Here is a 22351-nt window from a genome sequence, read left to right as displayed (position 1 = left end):
TATACTATTTGCATGATTATCCTAAATAAAACTTGAGTTTGGTCAGCCATGGTGGGCGAGGGGGTGTTATGTAACAGTAGGAGAAGGTAATAAAGGGTACAATAGGCAAAAATATTTGGACAACACTGGTCTAGACTATAGAGAATATGAAGTCATGCACAAAGAGGTACGTTTCCTGGCACTGCAGTTACTGCACCAGATTTGTTTTTTCCATTCAGTAAGTGATATCTTTCTTTGACTAAAGAAAAATCAGGGGTTACCCTGTGTTGGTGATTATGAGCTGTGGGGGGTGTTTGGATCGACATGATTATGAGAAAGCTCAGTATTGAGTTCATTAAGTGTAACATTAGCCTTTGGATGGGTAATTGAAGAATCATTCTTGGATTAGCAACTTTTTTGTTGCACTGCATTCAAGGATCTGAAAGAGGAGCATGAGTTCTTCCTTTATTTGGCCCATGGTGAGACTGCATGACTTAAAATTACTACTAAGGTGCATAAAGGACGCCTGGGAAAAGCAACTGGTTAAGCACACTTTTTTAGCTCAGGAATGAATGGAGTCACTTTTCTTTTGTTGGTTGGCTAGCCAATTCCGAGAAAAATAGTGTTTAATTTTTACAAATTTTTCCTTGATTATGAAAAGCTCAGTGGGTTATCTAGCTCATTGGTGGCCAAGTCACATTATTAAATTAATTTGTGAGGGGTGGTTGCAGGTGCCATTGCAATATCAGTGTAGGGACGTTTTTTAAGGTGTTGGGCTGTCAATTTATATGTAGACTCTTAGTTGCTTACTTTGGTGGCATTTACAGTTATTGTAAAATAAGAAGTTAACACCTCGTACAAAGATAAAGTATGCTTTTGTGAAGTCACTTTAACTGTTCTGCTTTCTCTGCCCACAAGACATTCAAATACACTTGCCTGGACACATTCAGATCATAAATGAGGGCTCTGCATGATTGATGTGTTTGCATTAAAAAGTGTGATGTAAAAAGTTGTTTTTGTTAGACAGGAAAAGAGGTTTTCTAGTGTTAAATTTTTTTTATTATACTAATCATATTTGATTTCAGGTTGCAACTAAAGTATCAGGGACTACTGCAGTCACATCAGCAGCCACAGTTATGATAGCAAGTCAGCCAGCTTTACAACAGGGACAAGTTGTGCAGTTACCTATAGGTAGTAATGAAGTGTATTGTGAAGAATGTGAACACATTTAACATGGTGTCATATAAATTATTCAAGCTGGAAAGATATAAAATTGTTTATGGTAATCGCTATAAAATTTTGCTCTGCTTAGGGGCATCATATGCCTTAATCAATAGAAAGCTGTGGAGGATTGTTGGATTTTTTATATGTATACATAGCAAAAAGATGCCATATTTTTTTAAGAAATGAGTTTTTCATACAAACCCATTAATTATATATATTCAATTATTCTTGTCTTAAATATTTCTAAGTTCACCATTCTCTTGTCTTTCAGATAAAAGGTAGTCTTACTATGTAAAAAAGTACTGTTGTTTTACAAATAAAACTAATTTATGAGATCAAAACTGATTTTTTTTGGTTATGAGAGTTGTATAAAAGAAAATTCAATCATACTTTAGGAGAAGAATTGTGATTTTTTTTTTATTGTTCTCAGGTCAAATAAATTCACCCCAGCTGGCAGCTCAACTGGCAAAGTCTAGTGGGCAGCAAAATAGTGGTTCTTCAACTATTCCAGTTTTACAGGTCTGTATAACAATATGATTAGTATTTATAAAATCTACTTGGTAAAATTGATGGTTTTACATGTGATAAAATTTAGAGTTCCTTGAATTTTGCATTATCTAAATTACTACAATACATACTTCCAATTTTACAATTATGTCTGCAAATGGATGAAGTCACATGATGACTTAGCAGTTGTTGTTTATTTTAGTTGTCTTAAGTTGTGTTAACTAAATGTGTTTTTGTAGATATCATCTAAGAACATCTAAGTCTTGTCAGAAAATTAATGTATCTAGCCACAGTGTTGTTTTAGATTGTAGTAGTTACTTGTATAGTTGTAATGAAATTAATATGTTTTTTCTGGGTTCGACCTGTGTCGGCCGGTGAAATGTCCCTGTAGCACACATTTCTAGGTATACCTAAATAGATGCTAAATATACCAGAGAAAACGCTAAATGGAATGCTGAAGTTACTACCTTCAGCTCGCTCATCCATAGGGTGACGGTATAAACACAAGGGCGAGTGGAAGCCACTACCACAGGTTTTCTTCCAATTAGAAGATTCCCCTCAAAACCCCTCTCTAAGTAGGTGAGGCCTTTAAGAGATTATGTTAGAACATGTTTTATTTAGCCTCTGTAGCTACGTCTCCGGATCCGTATTGGTTCCGACGTAGTGTGGTCTACCATCACACACGCCAGAAAGTATATACCGGAGTTTATTGTACAGTTGTGTCCGTTACTCAGTTTTCCACTCAGCTTCACTACTATAAGCTAAAAAACGATTCCTAAGTTCCACTAGACTGGGACACTCAACCAGCAAATGCCTAACAGTCAGCGGAACTAAGCAATCGTCACAGAAGGGCTCATTCTCCCCATCCATCAGATAGCCGTGAGTTAAATGCCAATGGCCAATACGTAGTCTACACAATACAACCTCCCACTTCCTTGGTATTAGGTCATATTTCCAAGGGTGTGTCTGTCTAGTAATTTCTTTCATTTTGTTGGGGCCTACTCTGTCCCACTGAAGTGCCCATAAATGCTGGACAGATTTCCATATATCAAAGAATGTATCACGATATGGAACAGGGCATTTTCTCGGTACCAAAGTTTGCGCTGCTGATTTGGCTAGCTTGTCTGCCTCTTCGTTTCCCGATATGTTCACATGGGCAGGAACCCAACAAAATGAAACAATGCTGCCTCTATTTTGGTGCAAGAAAATCCACTACAAGATCTTCAACACCAAGGGATGATCAGTATTAAAGACTTCCAGGGACTGTAGGGCACTTTTGGAGTCAAAAATATTGTACAGCTACACACTGGGAGTGTTGTAATATGTTCCAGTGCTACTAGGATGCCATACAATTCAGCCGTAAAGTTTGAGGCAACAGAAGGAAGTGCACCTCTACGGTTAAAAGATTCGCTAAAAACTCCATATCCAATGCCAGCATTGGGCTTAGAGCCATCAGTAAATATAAAACTTGTATCTACATGCTCTGATACATGCTCCAAAAATATGGCCCTCATTTCCTCATCAGATTTATCCCTCTTTGCTCCATTAAAGTACCTGCAGAATTTCACATCAGGTAACCTCCAGACAGGAGTACTGGGATACACAAATGGGACAATGGGAATTTTTTAATATTCGTATCCTCTAAAATATTTTAAATTCTATAGCTAAAAGGAGTGGGATACCTTGGAGGACTTTCGTAAAAACCGTTAAAAATATTTCTATTTGCCATGGCAAATGCCAGAGATTTGGGGAGTCTTTGCACTCTAAACCAGTACCGAAGTAATAATGACTGGCGATAGAGTTCAAGGGGCATCTCTCCTGCATCAACTAGCATACTAGGTATTGGTGACGAACGGAAAGCTCCTGTGGCTATACGAATACCTGAATGATGCACCGAATCTAAAATTCTTAAGTTAGATGAGGAGACTGAAGAATAAACTTCACAACCATATGACAGCTTTGACAAGATTAAGGATTTATGAAGCTTTAGTAAAAGATTTCTATCAGCTCCCCAACTGGTGTGAGAAAGCACCTTCAAGATGTGTAGAGCTTCTAGGCTCTTTGCTTTTATATGTTTGATATGGGGGACCCAAGTCAATCTACTGTCAAAAACTAGGCCTAAGAAGTGTGCTTGTTTTACACATGGGATTCTACGGCCATACAAATAGAGGTCTGGATCAGGATGCACTCCCCTGATCCGACAGAAGTGGACAGCAGTAGTCTTGCTTACAGAGATTTTAAAACCCTGTTTCTCAGCCCAACTTACTATTTTATTTATTGTTAATTGTAGCTTTCTTTCTGCTACAGTCATCCAGGTGGCAGCAAAGGATATTGACAAGTCATCCACAAACAGTGTCTTTAAAACCTCTCTTGGAATGACAGCTGCAACACTGTTTATGGCCAGAGCAAAAAGTGTTACACTGAGAACACTACCCTGGGGAACACCTTCTTCTTGGCACTTTTTCTCTGATAAAGTACTGCCAACTTTAACTTTAAAATACCTACGATGTAAAAAGGATTTCACAAATAAAGGTAATTTGCCTCGTAGACCAGTATTATGCATAGTCTTCAGAATCCCATGTCTCCAAGCAATGTCATATGCCTTTTATATATCAAAAAACACTGTCACATGGTGTTGCTTGGAGGCAAAGGCTTCACAGACAGAGGCTTCGAGTTGCAGTAAGATGTCCAGGGTGGAGTGCATTTTTCGAAACCACAACGAGAAGGCGTTAGAATATTGTTGTGCTCTAGATACCACATCAGTCTTATATTTACCATTTTTTCCATCAATTTACATAAACAACATGTTAAAGCAATGGGGCGGTAACTTGCTGCACAGAGAGGATCTTTTCCAGGCTTAAGGAATGGTAACATGGTAGTTAATTCCCATATGCTAGGGTAGCTGCTTTCATCCCATATTCTATTGATAATACTTATTGTAAAAAGTTTTGTGTTCCTTGAAATGTGTTTGAACATTTCATAAGGAATCTCATCTGGACCAGGGGCAGTGTTCTTGCTCCTAGCTAAAGCAGTCAAATTCCCTTTCAGAAGAAGGCATATTATATGATTTAGCTTTGTTTGATGAAAAGTCAAGTACCTGTTGTTCTTCCATCATTCTGAAATGATGTCCTGGGGAACTATCTGATTTTTCAGAGACTCGAGCAAAATGTTCAGAAAACATATCACTAATTTCTGTGGCATCAGTAACATGATTATTATTCAATTTAAGTACTGGAGGAGGATTGGGTGTAAATTTACCCTGAATTTTTCTGAATTTCTTCCAATTGCTACAGACTGGTGTTCTTCTGTTAATAGAGGATACATATCCGGCCCATGCTTGTCTTCTGGCAGCTTTCATGGCTTTTCAAAATCGTGCCCTACACTGTTTGTAAATTATGACATTGTCCAAGGTGCGATGTCTACGGCACCTGGTCAATGATGACCTGGTAGCTCGGTGTAACAACCTTAGGTCTTCTGACCACCGTGGTACTGGCCGTCTCCTGAATAGTCCTTTAGTTCGAGGAATCGAGTGTAGACCTGCAGTATGTAATGTTCCATTGAGTAGATCAATGGCATCATCTACACTTGGGAAATCTTTTGCATCCCCCTCCAACTCACTCAAATCTTTTAATTTTCTCCAATTTTTGCTTTCTCTAAGCGCCACCGTGGTGATCTCGGGATAGGTGGACCATCATTGGTGTCGATCACAATTGGAGAATAGTCACTGGTATGCCAGTCATCACTTGTTCTCCAACTAAAATCAACACTGCAGTTGGAGCTACATATTGAAAGGTCAATGCAGGAGACGGTGCCTGTCTGAATGTGGTAATGGGTAGGTTCTCCAGTATTAAGCAGACCTATATCTTCATTTTCTATTAAAGATGCCATCATATTCCCTTTTTGATTTGATGTTACATCTCCCCACAATGGATGTCTACTATTGAAGTCACCAAGTAGAAGAAATGGCTCTGGTAGTTGCTGCATCAAGTATATTAAGCTCTCTTGGGAGACATGGCTATTGGGTGGAATGTAAAGGGAACATAAAGTATATTTCCTTCTCAAATTAATTCTTACAGCCACAGCTTGAAGTGGAGTATTTAGTTTCACTTGGTAGTGTGGCACATCTTGACGGATGTAGATGAGGGATCCACTATGATTTCCCACCTCTAAATCAAATTTAGTTCTATAGTGAACATATTCCCTAGGACAAGGTGTATATTCACCTAGCATGGTCTCCTGCAAACATAACCCTACAGGGGAGTGCTCAAAGATCAAAAGCTTGACTTCCTCATACTTTCCATTATTCCATTGAATAATGGAAGTGAATTTATTTATGTTTGGGACCAATATTATGGTTCCTTTTGACAAGATTGGGAGAGCTCTTTTTTCTACTAGGGGGAGGCATTTTGATGGAAGGTTTTGTTGGCCTCTTGGGTGGAGTTATTGCCTTCATAGAACCAACATCTTTTCCTTCAGTGTCCTTGACACTGAAGGGTTTTTTAGTTTTTTCACTCTTCATCTCTGTCGAGACGGAGAAAGCAGAGGTGTTCTCTAAAGAGACCACCTCAAGGGTCTGTATTGCTGGCGGTTGCCAGCTCTGCCTCTAATGAGGCAGAAGTACCAGCGAGGACTGGCACCAGGGGACCAGCATCTGCTGGTTTGTCCTCCAAAGAGGAGTTGGCACCAACAGAAGCTGGCACCAGACCAGCAACCACTGGCCCTGCCTCCAATGAGGCAGATGGTGGAGGGTGTATCTCAACTGGCACTTAAATTTTTTCCAATTCCATACTAGGGCCTTTCTTGTTGGTTCTAGTGAACCTTGTCTTTACTTTCTCATCATCAATTGACTCTAATGATTCAGTTAGCTGTCTCTTTAATGATTCTTTATTTGATTCTACCTTTGTGCTCCTAACTTGGGTTTTTTTATGTGTCTTTTTCTTGTGGTTTCTTAATTTTGCTACTACAGTAGCAAAACTTAGACTGGGTCTTACAATCTTTGCTTTGGCTCTCTCTCGTGCTTCCTTAAATGTTATTCTTTCTATTACTCTAATGGCTTGGATTTCCTTTTCAAGTAAATATATATCACACTGCTGAGACGATGATGCATGTCCCTCACCACAGTGAACACATTTAGGTTCCCTGGTGCACATACCATGCTCATCCTCTCCACAGTTGACACAGACTGCAGGATTTTCTTGCAATTTGGATCGACATGATTGTAGGGTTTGTCCAAAATGCTGGCAATGGAAACACCTTCTGGGTCTCGGGATGTACTGCTTTACCTTAAACCTATACCAGGCTGCAAAGACATATTCTGGAAGTCTTAAGGTGTCAAAAGTTAATATTAAGGTAGGCTGAGGTATTTTGTTATTATCAACCTTCTTTGACATCCTTTCCACCTTTATTACACCCTGGTCTTTTAATTCTGATAAAGTCTCTCCTCAGAGAAAGCCATCAACTGAGGGGCATAAATCAAGCCCTTGCTGGAGTTCAGGCTGGAGTGGGGAGTGCACTCAACCGTAATTCCCGCAAGGTCTGACAATCCCATCAACTTAATACTTTCCTCTGGGGAGATGCTTTCTACAAGGAGCATATTTCCATTCTGCGGTGTTATTTTTGGCTGTCTGCCACAACATTTCACGATTTCCCTGTGCACTTGAAAAATGTCTATATTGTCACCTTCTAGCTTCAAATTCAGGTATTTATTAAAGGAATTGGGGTACAAAGACCCCAGGAGCTATTTCATACTTATTGTTTTTCTTCATGGCAAATGGTTCCAGTGTGACAATACTGGTACCAGATGCTTTTTGCTTAGATTTCCTGGCTGTATTATATTTACTCACATTGCTTTGGGTCATCAACTGTGTCCGTCTGTCATTCGGCCCAGGGACACTACATTGATCATGGGGACCTACCATGGAAAATTGATGTTTGGGTTCCGTGGACAAGTCCTTCGATGAAAGCATAGGGTCATCAACAGAAATAGGGGGGGTTGCCATAGAATGTAAAATACATAGTTCATCCAGATATTCCCCATACCCACCATGGAGTCACACTTAGAGGACGGGTCATCCCTTTAATTAGGGTCGTCCTAGGGGTAATTACTGGATATACACCCTATCTCCAGTACTAAGGTGTCATGATGTCTGTCGAGATCAGACCCGGCATTGAGGATAGGGTTTGACATTAAACTTTCCCTTCGCTCGACCACGTCAGGTTCTAGAGTTCTACGGATGAGGTGGCATGCCGTCCATCCTCACCCTCCTTCAAATCCCAAGATTTAGACTAAATCATGTCCAAAACCAAGCCAATAGTCGTCATCATAGAATCCATACCTTATAGGGGGAGGAAGGCAGAAAGATGAAATGTTTTTAGTAGAAGAAAAAGGGCTGACTTATTTCGTTGGATCAAAAGCTGGGCACCAAGGTCCAGCGAGAAAGCAGTTCCCACCAGGCATCAGGGCCCAGCTGCTGAACCCTAAGCCCCCCATCCTCGGCAAGGCTTCAGCATCTGGGGGGAGGACCAAGAGGGCTTGTGTGACATTGTCACTGAAGAAGTCGTGGCCATCAGTCTCCACCGGGAACCTATGGCCACGGAGGAACAGGAGGTAGGTAGAGAGGTAAGTGAGGCAGGTAGTCTCCCTTTTAGTCCCACTCCTTCTTCTCCCCCTTCTTTCCAGGGCTTCCCTATGAAGTCCGCCCCCCACTTGGGATAGATCGGCCTCGGTAATCCCCAAGGTCAAGGCCTGGAAGACGAGATCCCTGCCAAAGGTAACTAAACCAACCAAGCCTTCTCCGGCAGGCTCTGCAAGGTCGTCATCGGCTCCCAAGCCATCGACTTCCTCTGCTAAAGCTTCTCCCCCACCCAAGGGGTCGAGAGCCAAGTCCTCCAAAGCCAGACCGGCAGAGTCCAGCTTCGACCAGGAGGCTTTCGCAAACCTTCGGGTCAGTCTATCTTGTCTCTGACCCAGAGGTTACGGGCCCAGGAGGAATTGGTGTCCGGATTCCTCCAGTCCGGAACCACACCGCAGTCCGTGACGGTACCGGACGCATCCAAGCTACCGCCATTTGAGAACAGCAACCCGTGGCGGATGGCTCTGCACGCCCCGTTCTCAGAGGGCAAGCTGACCATTGAAGGTTACGGAACCTGACCGGTAGAAGACTTTGAGTTCTTCCCGGCGGGCCTTCAATTTCCCTTCCCAGGCTACGCTAGATTAGCCGAAGATGCACTAGTCAGGGTAGACAAAGTCCCGAAGGAGACAGTTATCTACCCTAGGGTCCAGGCCCAGTCTGCATGGGTCCGCACCCTCACAGAATGGGAGTGTGTCAACACAAAGTTGACACTCCATAAAGGATGCTATACAATGTTTGTGGCTCCACAAGGAGTTCCGACTCCTTGTACGTCGAAGGTTGCAGAATTGACTCTGCAAGCTGCGGTGGAGGACAAACCTATGCCTCAGCTAAAAGAGATGGAGGCTACCTCCTTGCTCTTCCCCGGCGATATGGAATTTTGGACTGACGCTCCGGCAACGTTCATGGAGGGCAGACTCGATCCGGCGTGTGCCTCCACCCAATTCAGTGAACGTTTGCCTAGAATTCCAGACCCCATGGTCAAAGCAGAATTCGAGGCAAGGTGCAGGCTGAGTAGGTCGATTAATTCAGTCACCACTTCGGAGTTGACTGCTACGACCTTTGCAGATGAGCCTCTATTTCGAATCCACATAAAGTCACTATTACAGGCCATCCAATCAGACCTGTATGACTTTATAGTGGCTAGGCGAGCCTGCAGGAAGCATGTTTTTGCGAATGCTTCCATAAGACACGAACCGAACAGGCTCATAAAGACATCGATCTGGGGTGCCAGCCTCTTCCCTGAGGACATGGTTAACAACGTCCTCAGCGAGGCAGCTAGAGCTAATCAGAACCTTCGTGTCCATTGGGGACTTCCCTTCAAAAGGAAGTTTGAGGCTCCCGGACCACAATCCAAAGGTAGGAAGAGGCCGAGGAAATACCAGCCTTTCCAGTCCTCTCAACCTCAGACATTGGTTCAAGCGGTTCCTGTCTCCCAGATCGGCAAGCCTTCGACATCCAAGGCACAGCCACAACAACAGTTTGTCCTGCTGCAGAGTCAACCGACTCAACAGCCTTCGACTTCAACTGCCCTATTAACCTCCCCAGCCTTCAACGCCTCCTTTGAGTCACAAGGAGCATTTCGTGGCTACAATAAACACACAAGGAGTTGCAGAGCCAGAGGTGCCTTCCGACAGAGAGCTGGCCCTAGAGGCAGAGGAAGTAAGACCTCAGCCAATCAGTGAGGCTCTGCAGGTGGGCAGGAGACTGTATCTCTTTTGGGACCATTGGACCTTCAGTTCATGGGCCCACAGCATTTTATCGAAAGGTCTGGGGTGGAGATGGGAGAAAGGGCCTCCTCCACCAGTCAGTTTTCACCAGACTCCAACAACAGACCTACTAGACTATGCCAAAGATCTCCTTCAAAAGAAGGCAACAAAGAAAGTCAGTCACCTGAAATTTCAAGGACGTCTGTTCAGTGTACCAAAGAAGGACTCGGACAAATGAAGAGTGATTTTGGACCTGTCCCATCTCAACTCATACATTCAATGCGACAAGTTCCGTATGCTGACCGTCTCACAGGTGCGGACCTTACTTCCCTGTGGGGTCGTCACCACCTCTATCGATCTTACAGACGCTTACTTTCATGTACCGATAGCAAGAAACTTCTCTCTATACCTAGGCTTCAAACTAGGAAAACAAGCTTACTCATTCAGAGTCATGCCATTCGTGCTCAACATAGCGCCCAGAGTATTCACCAAGCTAGGAGAGACAGTAGTCCAAGAACTAAGAGCTCAGGGGGTAATGTTAGTAGCTTATCTAGACGACTGGCTCATTTGGGCAACCAACGACGAGGAGTGTTGCAAAGCAACAGCCCAGGTAATAGAATTCCTAGAATATCTGGGTTTCCAGATAAACAAGGAAAAGTCCCGTCTCATTCCGGCGTCCCGCTTTCAATGGTTGGGAATCCAATGGGACCTAACCTCACACAAACTATCTCTCCCATCAAAGAAGTGCAGAGAGATAGCGAAGGCTACGAGACAGTTCCTCAAGAACAAAAGGGCTTCTTGTTGTACCCAAGAGAGAATTCTTGGTTCTCTTCAGATTGCCTCAATAACAGACGTTCTATTGAAAGCCAGGCTGAAGGATATCAATCGAGTCTGGCGGAAAAGAGCCAACAACAAATTCAGAGACAAGATCTCTCTGATTCCGCCGATATTAAAGAAAAGACTCCGTCCGGGGACGGAAGTCCGGAGTCTTTCCAAATCAGTGCCATTGCAATTTCCCCCACCGTCTCTGATAGTCCACACGGACGCCTCTTTGAGCGGTTGGAGGGGCTACTCCCAGTACAAGAAGGTTCAAGGAACGTGGTCGAATACATTCCGCCAGTTCCACATCGTCCTAGAAGCAATGGCCATTTTTCTGATCTTAAAACGTCTAGCTCCAGTCAAGAACAGTCATGTAAGACTATAGTCTCGGACAGCGCAGTGATAGTTCATTGCATAAACAGAGGGGGCTCCAAGTCGAGCAAAGTAAATCATGTAATGATTGCAATTTTTTCGTTAGCAATGAAAAATCATTGGCACCTGTCAGCTACTCACCTGGCAGGAGTACGGAATGTCATTGCAGACTTACTATCCAGAACAACTCCGCTGGAGTCGGAGTGGTCCTTGGACACGAAATCATTCCGTTGGATTTGCAATCAAATCCCGGGCCTTCGGGTAGACCTGTTCGCCACGGAGTCCAATCACAAACTTCCGTGTTATGTGGCTCCCAATCTGGACCCTCTAGCTCACGCCACAGATGCGATGTCCATAGACTGGAACAATTGCCAGAAGATTTACCTATTTCTGCCAGTAAACCTCCTGATGAAAGTCCTGCACAAACTCAGATCTTTCACAGGACAGGTAGCATTGGTTGCACCCAACTGGCCGAAGAGCAATTGGTTTCCTCTTCTACTAGAGTTGAATCTCCGTCCCAGACGGATTCTCTATCCAGAACAGACTCAAATAGTACAAACTTGGACTGTGTCAGCTTCCTCAAGAATTCTGAATGCCCTAACTTTATGGACTTCATGAAGTTTGCGGCACAGAAGGATCTTAGTGTCGATCCACTAAACATCCTCTTCGTAGAATCAGATAAAAGAGAATCAACACTCAGACAGTATGATTCTGCAGTAAAGAAATTGGCCATCTTTCTAAAAGAATCAGATGCCCAAAAGATGACTACGAATCTGGCAATTACTACGACTAAATCTGCCTTAAGGAAGATTTTTCAGCTTGGCTTTAATATTGATTTGACAGATTTGTACTTCTCATCTATCCCTTGAGCATGTGCCCGTCTGAGACCAGTGGACCGCCCCCACATGGTCTCCTGGTTTTTAAACGATGTACTCAAGTTGGCTTCAGACACTGATAATGAATCATGCTCATGTATAACCCTTCTCAGGAAAACATTATTCTTAATGAGTCTGGCTTCAGGCGCCAGAATATCTGAACTGTCGGCTCTTTCTAGAGACCCAAATCACATTGATTTCCTCCCGTCGGGTGAAGTTCTACTCTCCCCAGATCGGAAATTCTTAGCAAAGAATGAAGACCCACAAAACAGGTGGGCTCCATGGAAGATTATACCTCTCACACAGGACTTATCATTGTGTCCTATTGTCACATTAAAATCTTATTTGGGCAGAACTTCTGAAAAGTCTTCAGGTCCTCTTTTTATTAGGGGAAAAGGCAGAACCATTTCCTTAAAAGGAATCAGACAACAAATTCTTTATTTTATTAAACAAGCCAATCCGGATTCAGTCCCTCACGTCCATAATATCCGGGCAGTGGCTACCTCAATTAACTATTTTCACAATATGAACTTCGAGGATCTTAAAAAATATACGGGTTGGAAATCCCCGGCAGTATTTAAACGCCACTATCTAAGAATTTAGAGGCCCTTAAATTTTCAGCAGTGGCTGCAGGGAGCATTGTCTCCCCTGATACGGCCTAGTCTTATAACTCTATTTCCTATTCCTTTATTCTGCTATTCATTTTTTCCCTTGATACTCACTCTTTCCTACCTGGTTCGCTCGTAATCCCTACCTGTCTCCTTTAGGTTCCGGGCTGGTTTGCTTATCAACCCACTTCCGGACATGTACATAGTTTATATTTGTTAATTTTGTATTCCTTACCTGTTGTTTTCCCAGGATAGTATGGATCTGGTCATATTTGTTCCCACTTTTTTACCATTGTAACTTGTTACTCTTTCATTGGTTATTAAAACTTAATTTTAAGAGAAAATTTTGTTTTTATTTTTCCTTATATATCTATTAAATATTGTGTTTTACCAAGCTTGTATGACCAATTCTCTGATACTATTTCACCGGCTGAAATAGGTCAAACCCAGAAAAGGGATTTTGACAAAGGAAAAATCTATTTCTGGGGGAAGACCTGTGTCACCCGGTGAACCCATCCCTCTCTTTTCCTGATCCCCACCCTTTAGCCGGCCCAAGCTTGGGTGCGTAATTCAGGAATGAAGCCTTCGGGCGGGAGTTGTAGTAGTAGCGAGCGGAGGGTAGACGTATAGTAGTCGTTGTAACGGCACTTACCTAGAGAGGGGTTTTGAGGGGAATCTTCTAATTGGCAGAAAACCTGTGGTAGTGGCTTCCACTCACCCTTGTGTTTATACAGACACCCTATGGGTGAGCGAGCTGAAGGTAGTAACTTCAGCATTCCATTTAGCTTTTTCTCTGGTATATTTAGCATCTATTTATACCTAGAAATGTGTGCTACAGGGACATTTCACCGGGTGACACAGGTCTTCCCCCAGAAATAGATTTTTCCTTTGTCAAAATCCCTTATTTACAATTTGTTTTGACCAGAACTTTCATTGGTATGATTTCTAAATAAGCTGATGGCTAAATAAGCTGATGGGTAAATAAATAAGTGGTAATACATTACATACATAGCAAACAATCATTAGGCCACAGCACATGACTACCATTAAGAGTATACAGAGAGGGCTCATCTGTTGTAAATAGTCAGCAGCATTTTAAATTCTAAGAGAACGCCAAAAACCTTGTCTGGACTAGACTTTAAGGGAAAAAATCTAGAGAAATAAAACCAGGGATGAAACTTCCAAAGGATGATAGGCCTTCCTGTATGATTGAATTTCATTGGCTTGTGATTAGAGGGAATTGAAATCAGAATTGATGAACTCTGGAGGTAGTTATCATTTGATGGATTTAGTCCCATACACCAAAATTTGTAGTTCCTTTATTTTGAAGACCTGTAAAATATAACCAGAGTTTCTTCCTAGTCATATTTTTCCATGAAACACAATTATACCACAAATAACATTTATCCACACACAGAAGTATATTTTTGTTGTTTAAGCTTATTTTGTTCTTTTACTTTTCTTTCAATGTTTTTGTTTAGGTCCAAGGTGTTGGTGCACAACCTCTAAGGCAGCAAACCGTTCAAGTAGCTCTACCAACAGGACAGGTAAGACAGAAATATAACTTGAATTCATTATTGTTGACATATTGTTATGCCCAGCAACTGAACATTCCATAATTAACTAATACTACTTCAGCAGTAATTTTGTTAGAAATACCTGTATACCAATATAAATTGTTTAATACTTATGATTATTATTATTTTTTTTTTTTTTTTTTTTTTTTTTTTTTTTTTTTTTTTTTTTTTTTGCTCTATCACAGTCCTCCAATTCGACTGGGTGGTATTTATAGTGTGGGGTTACGGGTTGCATCCTGCCTTCTTAGGAGTCCATCACTTTTCTACTATGTGTGCCGTTTCTAGGATCACACTCTTCTGCATGAGACCTGGAGCTACTTCAGCCTCTAGTTTTTCTAGATTCCTTTTCAGGGATCTTGGGATCGTGCCTAGTGCTCCTATGATTATGGGTACGATTTCCACTGGCATATCCCATATCCTTCTTATTTCTATTTTCAGATCTTGATACTTATCCATTTTTTCCCTCTCTTTCTCTTTCAACTCTGTGTTTCATGGTTTGTTAAGTTTTATGCAATCTTGGAAATGATTCTAGAGGCCTTGAAACAATTTTTTGTAATATAGTTCTTTGTATGTAGGCAACAGGCACTGTTGTTTCGGGTGGAGAATCCAGTATTGGTGCTGCTCATACCACAACTGTTGGAGTTTCTCAGCCTTCTGTTGTGGCTTTGACGCCAAAGCAGAAGGTAAGTTATTCTGTGGTTTTAGTGTGAGTGTAAATCACTAGATTATATTATTCTTATTCCCTGGGTGGTTGCATGAAAAATATTTTTTAGTATCCTTTAGAAATTTAAGAGCAATGTTAGTTTTTACAGTAATATTTGTTGTTAACATTTGCTTAATTGTTGATCATAACTTTTCTCTTCATAGGATGAATAGAGAAATAATGAATGTATGTATCTAAGGAATCAACTTATAAAAAAGGAACAACAAGGTTCCATCACTTTTATCCCTTTCAACTAACTTAGAAAATAAAGCTATAAAAAGCAGCATTTATGGAAATTTGAAAATAAAGCCATAAAAAGCAGTATATAGAAATTTCTTTTAAAACATGTTTTGTTGACTTTGAATAAAGCTGTTTCAAGACCAGTAACTGCTGAATACTAATACCAAAGTACCAAACAAGCACCAACGCCAAACAACACTACAAATCAATACACAAACAAACACCAATCAACTTCAAGACTCAACAACATAAAAATATAACAAATCACTAACACAAACACCAATCAACATCAAGATTATATAGCACAAAAAAATACAACAAATCAATAACACAAACAAACACCAATCACATTAAAGACATCTCGACAAATCAATACGCAAACAACTGCCAACACTGTCTCCAACAAACACCTCACAAACATCAAAACACAAAACCAAATACAACAGACACTCTTCAGGTCAACAACAACCAGACAGACACATGTACGACAACTATACAACACCAAAATCAATCAAATCACACAATAACAACTGACCCTTAACAGACTGCCTTATCTCCAAGACCACTGCCATCTATGATTGTTCATAACAGACTCCGATCATGAACTCCCTACTGCCTGCCCCGGTGATTGAATCCGCGCACGAACCCAACCAGCCGCCAACAAGCAGTCCATATGCTAATGACCCATCCACCAATTACGCTCTCTCTCTCTCTCTCTCTCTCTCTCTCTCTCTCTCTCTCTCTCTCGATATCTTGGTCGCTCACACTCTTCAGAAAGACATATACTCTCTCTCTCTCTCTCTCTCTCTCTCTCTCTCTCTCTCTCTCAAATTCCAGTTTTTAGAATTCTGGATGAAGCGATTATTGTAAACTTGTATTGACATTGTGGCGAGATCACAAGCAAGCAAAGAAAGTAACTCCCCACAGTTACTTTAGTTGTACCAACTATCAATGTTCCCTCTGCCACACTTTCCCCTTTACATTCACAACATAACTCTCACATTCATGTACTCACCAGATATGACTGTCTTAAAGGCAAGAAGCCATGATGCTGTCCACTGGGTAAGGTCGTCGAGACACAACCACCGCCGAGAATCACAACACAAAATAACCAACCGAGTACCACATTCATTCAATAACTCAGCACAACAAATCACTGTGCAGACGAACATCAACATCAAAACAACAACCTTACAAGTCCACATACAACCAATCACAAACAATACTAATAAATCACAACAGCTCACCAACAACAACACTTAACAACTCACAAGCTCAACAACCTTCCAAATATACAAGCACCAGCACAACACACAATACCAATAACAACTCTAGCAAAAACAATACAATTGACCATCAATACTATCTTCCAAAAGACCACTGCCGACTATGACTGACCATCACAGACTCTCATCATAGACTGTTCCAACAGACAACCCAGACGCTTATGCCTGCCATCAAACCACTCCTCATTATCCCTCCACCAGTTATGATCTTTCTGTCTTTCTCTCTATCACTCGCTCACTCGCTCACTCACTCACTCACTCACTCACTCACTCACACTCTTCTTACATACTAGCATACAGCAACACCAAACATACAGCAACATCCGAACATACAGCAACACCAAACCAAACATACAGCAACACCAAACATTCAATGATGCTCTCATTTACTCTCACAACCCTCAAAGACCTTGTCAAATGTAACTACCATTATCACTCATCCATAACATAAACAACCGAATTGAGAAAGAGCTGATTGCTGATGTTAAAATTGTCAAGTTGTTAAACCGTGCCCATTCTCAATGGTGGCTTCCATAAGTAAAAATAAAATAGATTTTCGCTCATCCCTCATACAATGGAGATCTTAAGAAAGAATAGTACTAGTAAATTAAAGCTGTGTTATAGCCGAGGCTGAATAAAATGAATAAATGGCCAGGTAGAAGAGATGTTCACAACTGGAGAAATCTCGCCTAATGCTTATAGTACAATGAAGTAATATGTGGATGTTTTCAACCAAACTTCGTTAATTTATGATAAAAGTTATCGATAATATCAAATCAGCTGAGATTTTGAGAATGTAAACAATATCAAATGCAGATGATGTACATGATGATGTCAATAGGCAGTCCCCGGATTATGACGGTCTTGGCTTACGACATTCCGAGGTTAAGGCGCTTTTCAATTATGTTCATCAGATCTGGGAGATGAAATGACACCAAAAATGCAAGATAATCAATATTTGAAGGTTCTTTTGATGAAAAATGCAATAAGAATGCAGTTTACATAGTTTTCAATGCAGCAAAAGCATTAAAAGTAAGGTTTTCTTAGGATTTTTGACGATGTTCTGGCTTATGACGATTTTCGGGTTACGACGCGTCTCAAGAATGGAACCCCCGTCGTAACCCGGGGACTGCTTGTATTCTGTAATTCAGTGACATGATAATATTAATACTGTAATTGGATACAACAAGCAAAGCAACCTTTATTTAAGTCATCATTTTTATTAATATAGTTGGTTTAATTTTTGCAAATAATCACTTTTCTCAAAAAAATATTCAGTTTTGTAATTTAGAAGTTGTCCTACACTATGGATATGAGATAAATTCATGAAAATTTGCCATGATTGCTTACCTCGTCTTATCTAAAGGTTGTCTTATGCACAGAAATTTATTGTATGTCTTGGGGTATCTTCTCAAGTTTATAAGTATCAAGCATCTTCCATCTACTATCATCCCAATCCTTGCATTCAGAACAATTCAACTCTCTTGAACATACCTGTCAACTACACTTAATGCATATGGTATGTGGATTATAACAAAGCTTGGCAACAGTCGTATTACTATGAATTTTGAATTTAGGGTGCCGTGCAAGCATAATTGTTTTATAAGCAATTACTTGGTAAGTTACTTGTATAAAATCTTGATTTATTTAATTGTTTAATGAAGCTGACCTCACTACTTTGTGTTTTGGATCTATGATTAGCTTAATGAATTTAGTTTCTATTAATAAATGTTGGGTAATCTTTATGAATATGTACTTTTGAAAAGAACATTATCAGTATGTAATAGGTAATCCTCAATTGAAGGAACACTCATTCAGTTGGACTTTTAAGAATAATTACGAAAGGAAAAGAGTATTAATATGTCTCAAGTATAATTCTAAAAATCATGTTTTTGGGCATAATTATATAGTGTATCAGTGGCATGATTTCTGTTAGTTGTAGGCTCTGCTTGTAATTTTCTTGACCTTTTTCCCATTCAGCTTCAACTAACACTTCAAAATCCAGGAGGAAATTTGGGCCTTGCTCAGTTGCAGCTGCAGCAGAAATTAGCAGTATTAAAAAGATCACAACATCAACAGCAGCAGCAACAACAACAACAGCAACAACAGCAGCAGCAGCAGCAACAACAACAACCTCAGCAACAGCAGCAGTCACAACAGCAGCAGCAACAGCAACAACAACAACAACAACAACAACCCCAACAGCAACAGCCTCAGTCTTAATTATCGTTGTATTTTGTTTCACATTTGTTCTTCGTGTCTTATGTTGTACAAAACATGAGCTTTATGAATACAGAACTTCCGTATTCTGCCAACCTATAATCTGGTCTCTTCTTAAAGTCAGCACTAATTTTAAATTTACCAGGCAACCACACATTGCAATAGATCTGTTTTCCAGCATTTCTACTTCATTAACATATTTAACTCAAAGTGTGGCTCAAGCCATGAAAGGAAATGCATAGCATTGTGAAAATCAGTGTGGGGATGATGTATTCAGACTGCAACACATCTCTTGGTTATATTGCTCATGAAAACACTAGGCTACAATTCACATAGTACTAAATTAATATATGACTATTATATGCATTTAAAATACAGTATCATGAAAGGATTTAAAATCACATATTATTTGCTTGTGTAAAAAATAAACAGAATTCAGATTTCAGTAGCGACATATGAACTGATTGTTCTTACAAGGTGTTACTAACTAGTATACATTGGAGTGAGTTTTTTTATCATTCATAAATCTTGTAATGAATTTATTTTAGATCTTTGAAATACTGTACATTATTTATATTAGCAAAATCAAGTAGCTGTGCATATTCTTAATAGTGGAGAGGAGTGAAGTCAGAAATAGACAAGAAACTAATAAAGAAATCCACTTTCATTGGTGATTGTTATTTTTCAAATGATTCTGGTAATGATGAACAATTAATATTGAAAATATATGTTCATGACTAACACATGAATTGCTTGCATATAAAATATAAAACCTTCTATAATTAGCAAACAGTGCCAACTACAAAGTTGTGAAAGTATTGTATTTTTCATCATATATTGTACACCTATGTTTTTATTAGCATGAAGACAAAAAGTTTAGATATATGGCAGTGTACTGTACTCAGATTGTTTGGTGATTTACCATTATAGTTCTTGGGTTTTATTTATAATTATAATTTATTAATTTTCAGTCATCTCATGATTTATTAATTTTCAGTCATCACATGATGTATTAATTTTCAGTCATCACAGGAATTTTTTGTATGCAATATATATTACTAAAACTAAGGGACATGGTATAATAAATTTTTAATTCAAATAAGGGTAATTCATCTTTGAGATCTTGAGTGGTGTTTTAATCAAGATTAGATTATAACCATCCATGGTATGGAATAGGCTAATCATTTTTATTTAATTCTTGGACTAGACATCAAATTATGTGTCGTTTTCATGTACATTTCTTATAGTTTTATTGATTTTGCAGTTTTTCCTATAATAGTGCTGTCAACTTTATTACATTAGTGAAGGACAGATTGAAGCCTGACTATGGACTAATCTTTCATGGAGGTTCATTACAGAGTTTGTGGATATACCCAATTGTCTACAAAATATCCCTTTTTATGCAGTAGTAGCCCTAAGCAGCAAGTTTGGATAAGTAATTGAAACTTGGTAACAATGTAGGTAGGTAGGGATGGAGGGGGCCCAAACCAACCTGCTGTCACCAGGCACTTTTTCTTTGGGCGTCTTCTGTCTACTGAAACTTTTTCCCTGCTTTCCTTTATGTTTAGGTATTTTCTTTTGTTTCAGCAAAAACACCTAAAAAAGTACAGTAATTCCTGGAAGTTGTGGGAATTCACAAACATACAACTTGTACACAAATTTTTCACACATACATGAACAGTTGCGAATCTTTGAAAAACCCTGCATAAGTGTTTGTTTAATTTTTCATGTAATATATATGTTTTCAAGCTTTTATGTGTAAATTAAACAAAATTAAATAATAAAAATAATAATTCTCTCTCTCTGTTTTATTGAGATAAGAAAATTTTTATGTTACAATGTATATGTTTATTTGTTTTGTGTGATAAATAAATGATTTACCTAATAATAAGTATACTAATTTTCAAATAAAAGTATTAATAATACAGGCAGCCTGTGGTTACTGTCGCCATAGGTTAGCGGCATTTCAGGTTTACAGTGCTTGTTCAATATATTCATTACTGGGTTTTACACTCCGTATAGTTTATAGCACCATTGTCTGGTTATCGGTTGCTTAGCTAGGTATCGAGACCACCTCATAAAATACAAACATAATGAATATGCATCTTTTCCTCTGGTCTTTTAAAAGGTTATCCTTTACTTTGCAGTATCCAATAATGCTGTAGGTAGTCTTGTATTACTATTTGTGTTATGAAATACAAACAAACCCATCATGTTCTAGTTTGGAAAAATCAGCTGAGGGCAGAGGTTATGAAATACAAACAAACCAATTATGTTTTGGTTTCGAAAAATCAGCTGAGGTCAGAGGCAAGATTATTTCGCCGTATTTAACTCAGTTCAGAGCGATTTTCTTGCTTCTATTTAGCATAAATGTTTAGAAACTCTGTTCATATGTGCCAAGGGTATATTTCTTTATATGGAGTGTTTTTAAATTGAAAATTGACTTAAGTACATGAACTAGACTAAGTTGTTTTTTTCATCAATAGATGGCATTGTTCTGCTTATCGGTAAATATTTCGGTACTTGCTGAAGCACCGAAAGACCCTCATAAAATACAGACATAACGAATATGTGTCTTTTCCTCGGCTCTTTTAAAAAGTTATGCTTTACTTCACTGTATCCAATAATACTGTGTGGAGGATTGAGAGAGAGAGAGGAGAGAGAGAGAGAGAGAGAGAGAGAGAGAGAGAGAGAGAGAGCGGTGGTTGGTGGAACGGTAGTTTGTGATAGAAACAACTGTGAATGTAATTGAGGTAGTTTTTTTTTTTTTTTTTTTTTTTTTGTGTAGTTTAGTACGATAGCGAGTGTTTCGAGTGAGTGCTTTTTTTTATTCTGGCTGCAGCAGAAGTGAATGTGTTTTTGGCTGCCTGGATTATTTATATTTTTTGGATTATCTCTGTCATGATTTTAACAGTAAGTAGTACTTTTGTTTTTTAGTGTGGATGTGAGTGATAGGATTAGGTTATAATTGTTGGTTTATTTATTTAGTTTTGAATGATAGTGATGATTGACGTTTGTTTACAGGACTGCAGTTCCTCCTTAACCTTCCTCTGTCTGCATTACTCCCCACATAAGCTGTAGAGAGGGAATTGTCCTCTTATCTCCCGGTATTGCATTGGATTGCAGACTATTGCGTGGAATTGGATTACGGATTGGATTGTTCTTGGAAGATTGATATTGATGTTGACAACTCGGAACGAACCTTGATTGTGGAAGATTGTGACCAAGGGTATAAGATTGATATTGATGACGACGATGTACTATGCCTGGATCTTGGAATTGATAGTGGAATCGTTCTGGGAGGATTAATATTCCTGAAGTTGACGACTGGAACAAATTTGGGTTGAGAGATTGACAGCTGATCATACCAACTTACGTAGAAGTACCGCTGGTCACGGTACTGTGGTTCAAGTGCCACTACTGTGGAGTGCTGCAGGCACTATTTGCCTATAAGGCCAACATATCATATAATCTTAGTCGGGTTGTTTATGTTAGGTTGTGGGTTTATTTTTGTTATTGGTTAAGTGAGTTAGGAAATAGTGTTAAGGTATTTGAGTGGTTTAGTTATCCTTTTATCTAAAAGTCTGGTTACAGATAACGTAA

At 39.7% G+C, this 22351-nt stretch overlaps 1 protein-coding gene across 1 annotated transcript in view; it reads left to right on the top strand.

The window, feature by feature from the left end:
- Nucleotides 1–20546, top strand: part of LOC135196230 (transcription factor SPT20 homolog) — a gene marked incomplete in the record, with an annotated part of 603094 nt that extends 582548 nt beyond the window's left edge. Inside the window, 5 exon segments of the mRNA XM_064222878.1 lie at nt 1065–1170; nt 1634–1722; nt 14204–14269; nt 14875–14982; nt 18509–20546. Of these exon segments, the coding sequence (XP_064078948.1) occupies nt 1065–1170; nt 1634–1722; nt 14204–14269; nt 14875–14982; nt 18509–18751 (612 nt within the window).
- Between the last annotated feature and the right edge of the window lie 1805 nt (nt 20547–22351).

This window comes from Macrobrachium nipponense, chromosome 17 (assembly GCF_015104395.2).
Source record: "Macrobrachium nipponense isolate FS-2020 chromosome 17, ASM1510439v2, whole genome shotgun sequence".
Classification (NCBI taxonomy): domain Eukaryota; kingdom Metazoa; phylum Arthropoda; class Malacostraca; order Decapoda; family Palaemonidae; genus Macrobrachium; species Macrobrachium nipponense.
Note: the sequence above shows the minus strand (reverse complement) of the source record. Positions and strands in the feature narration are given on the sequence as shown.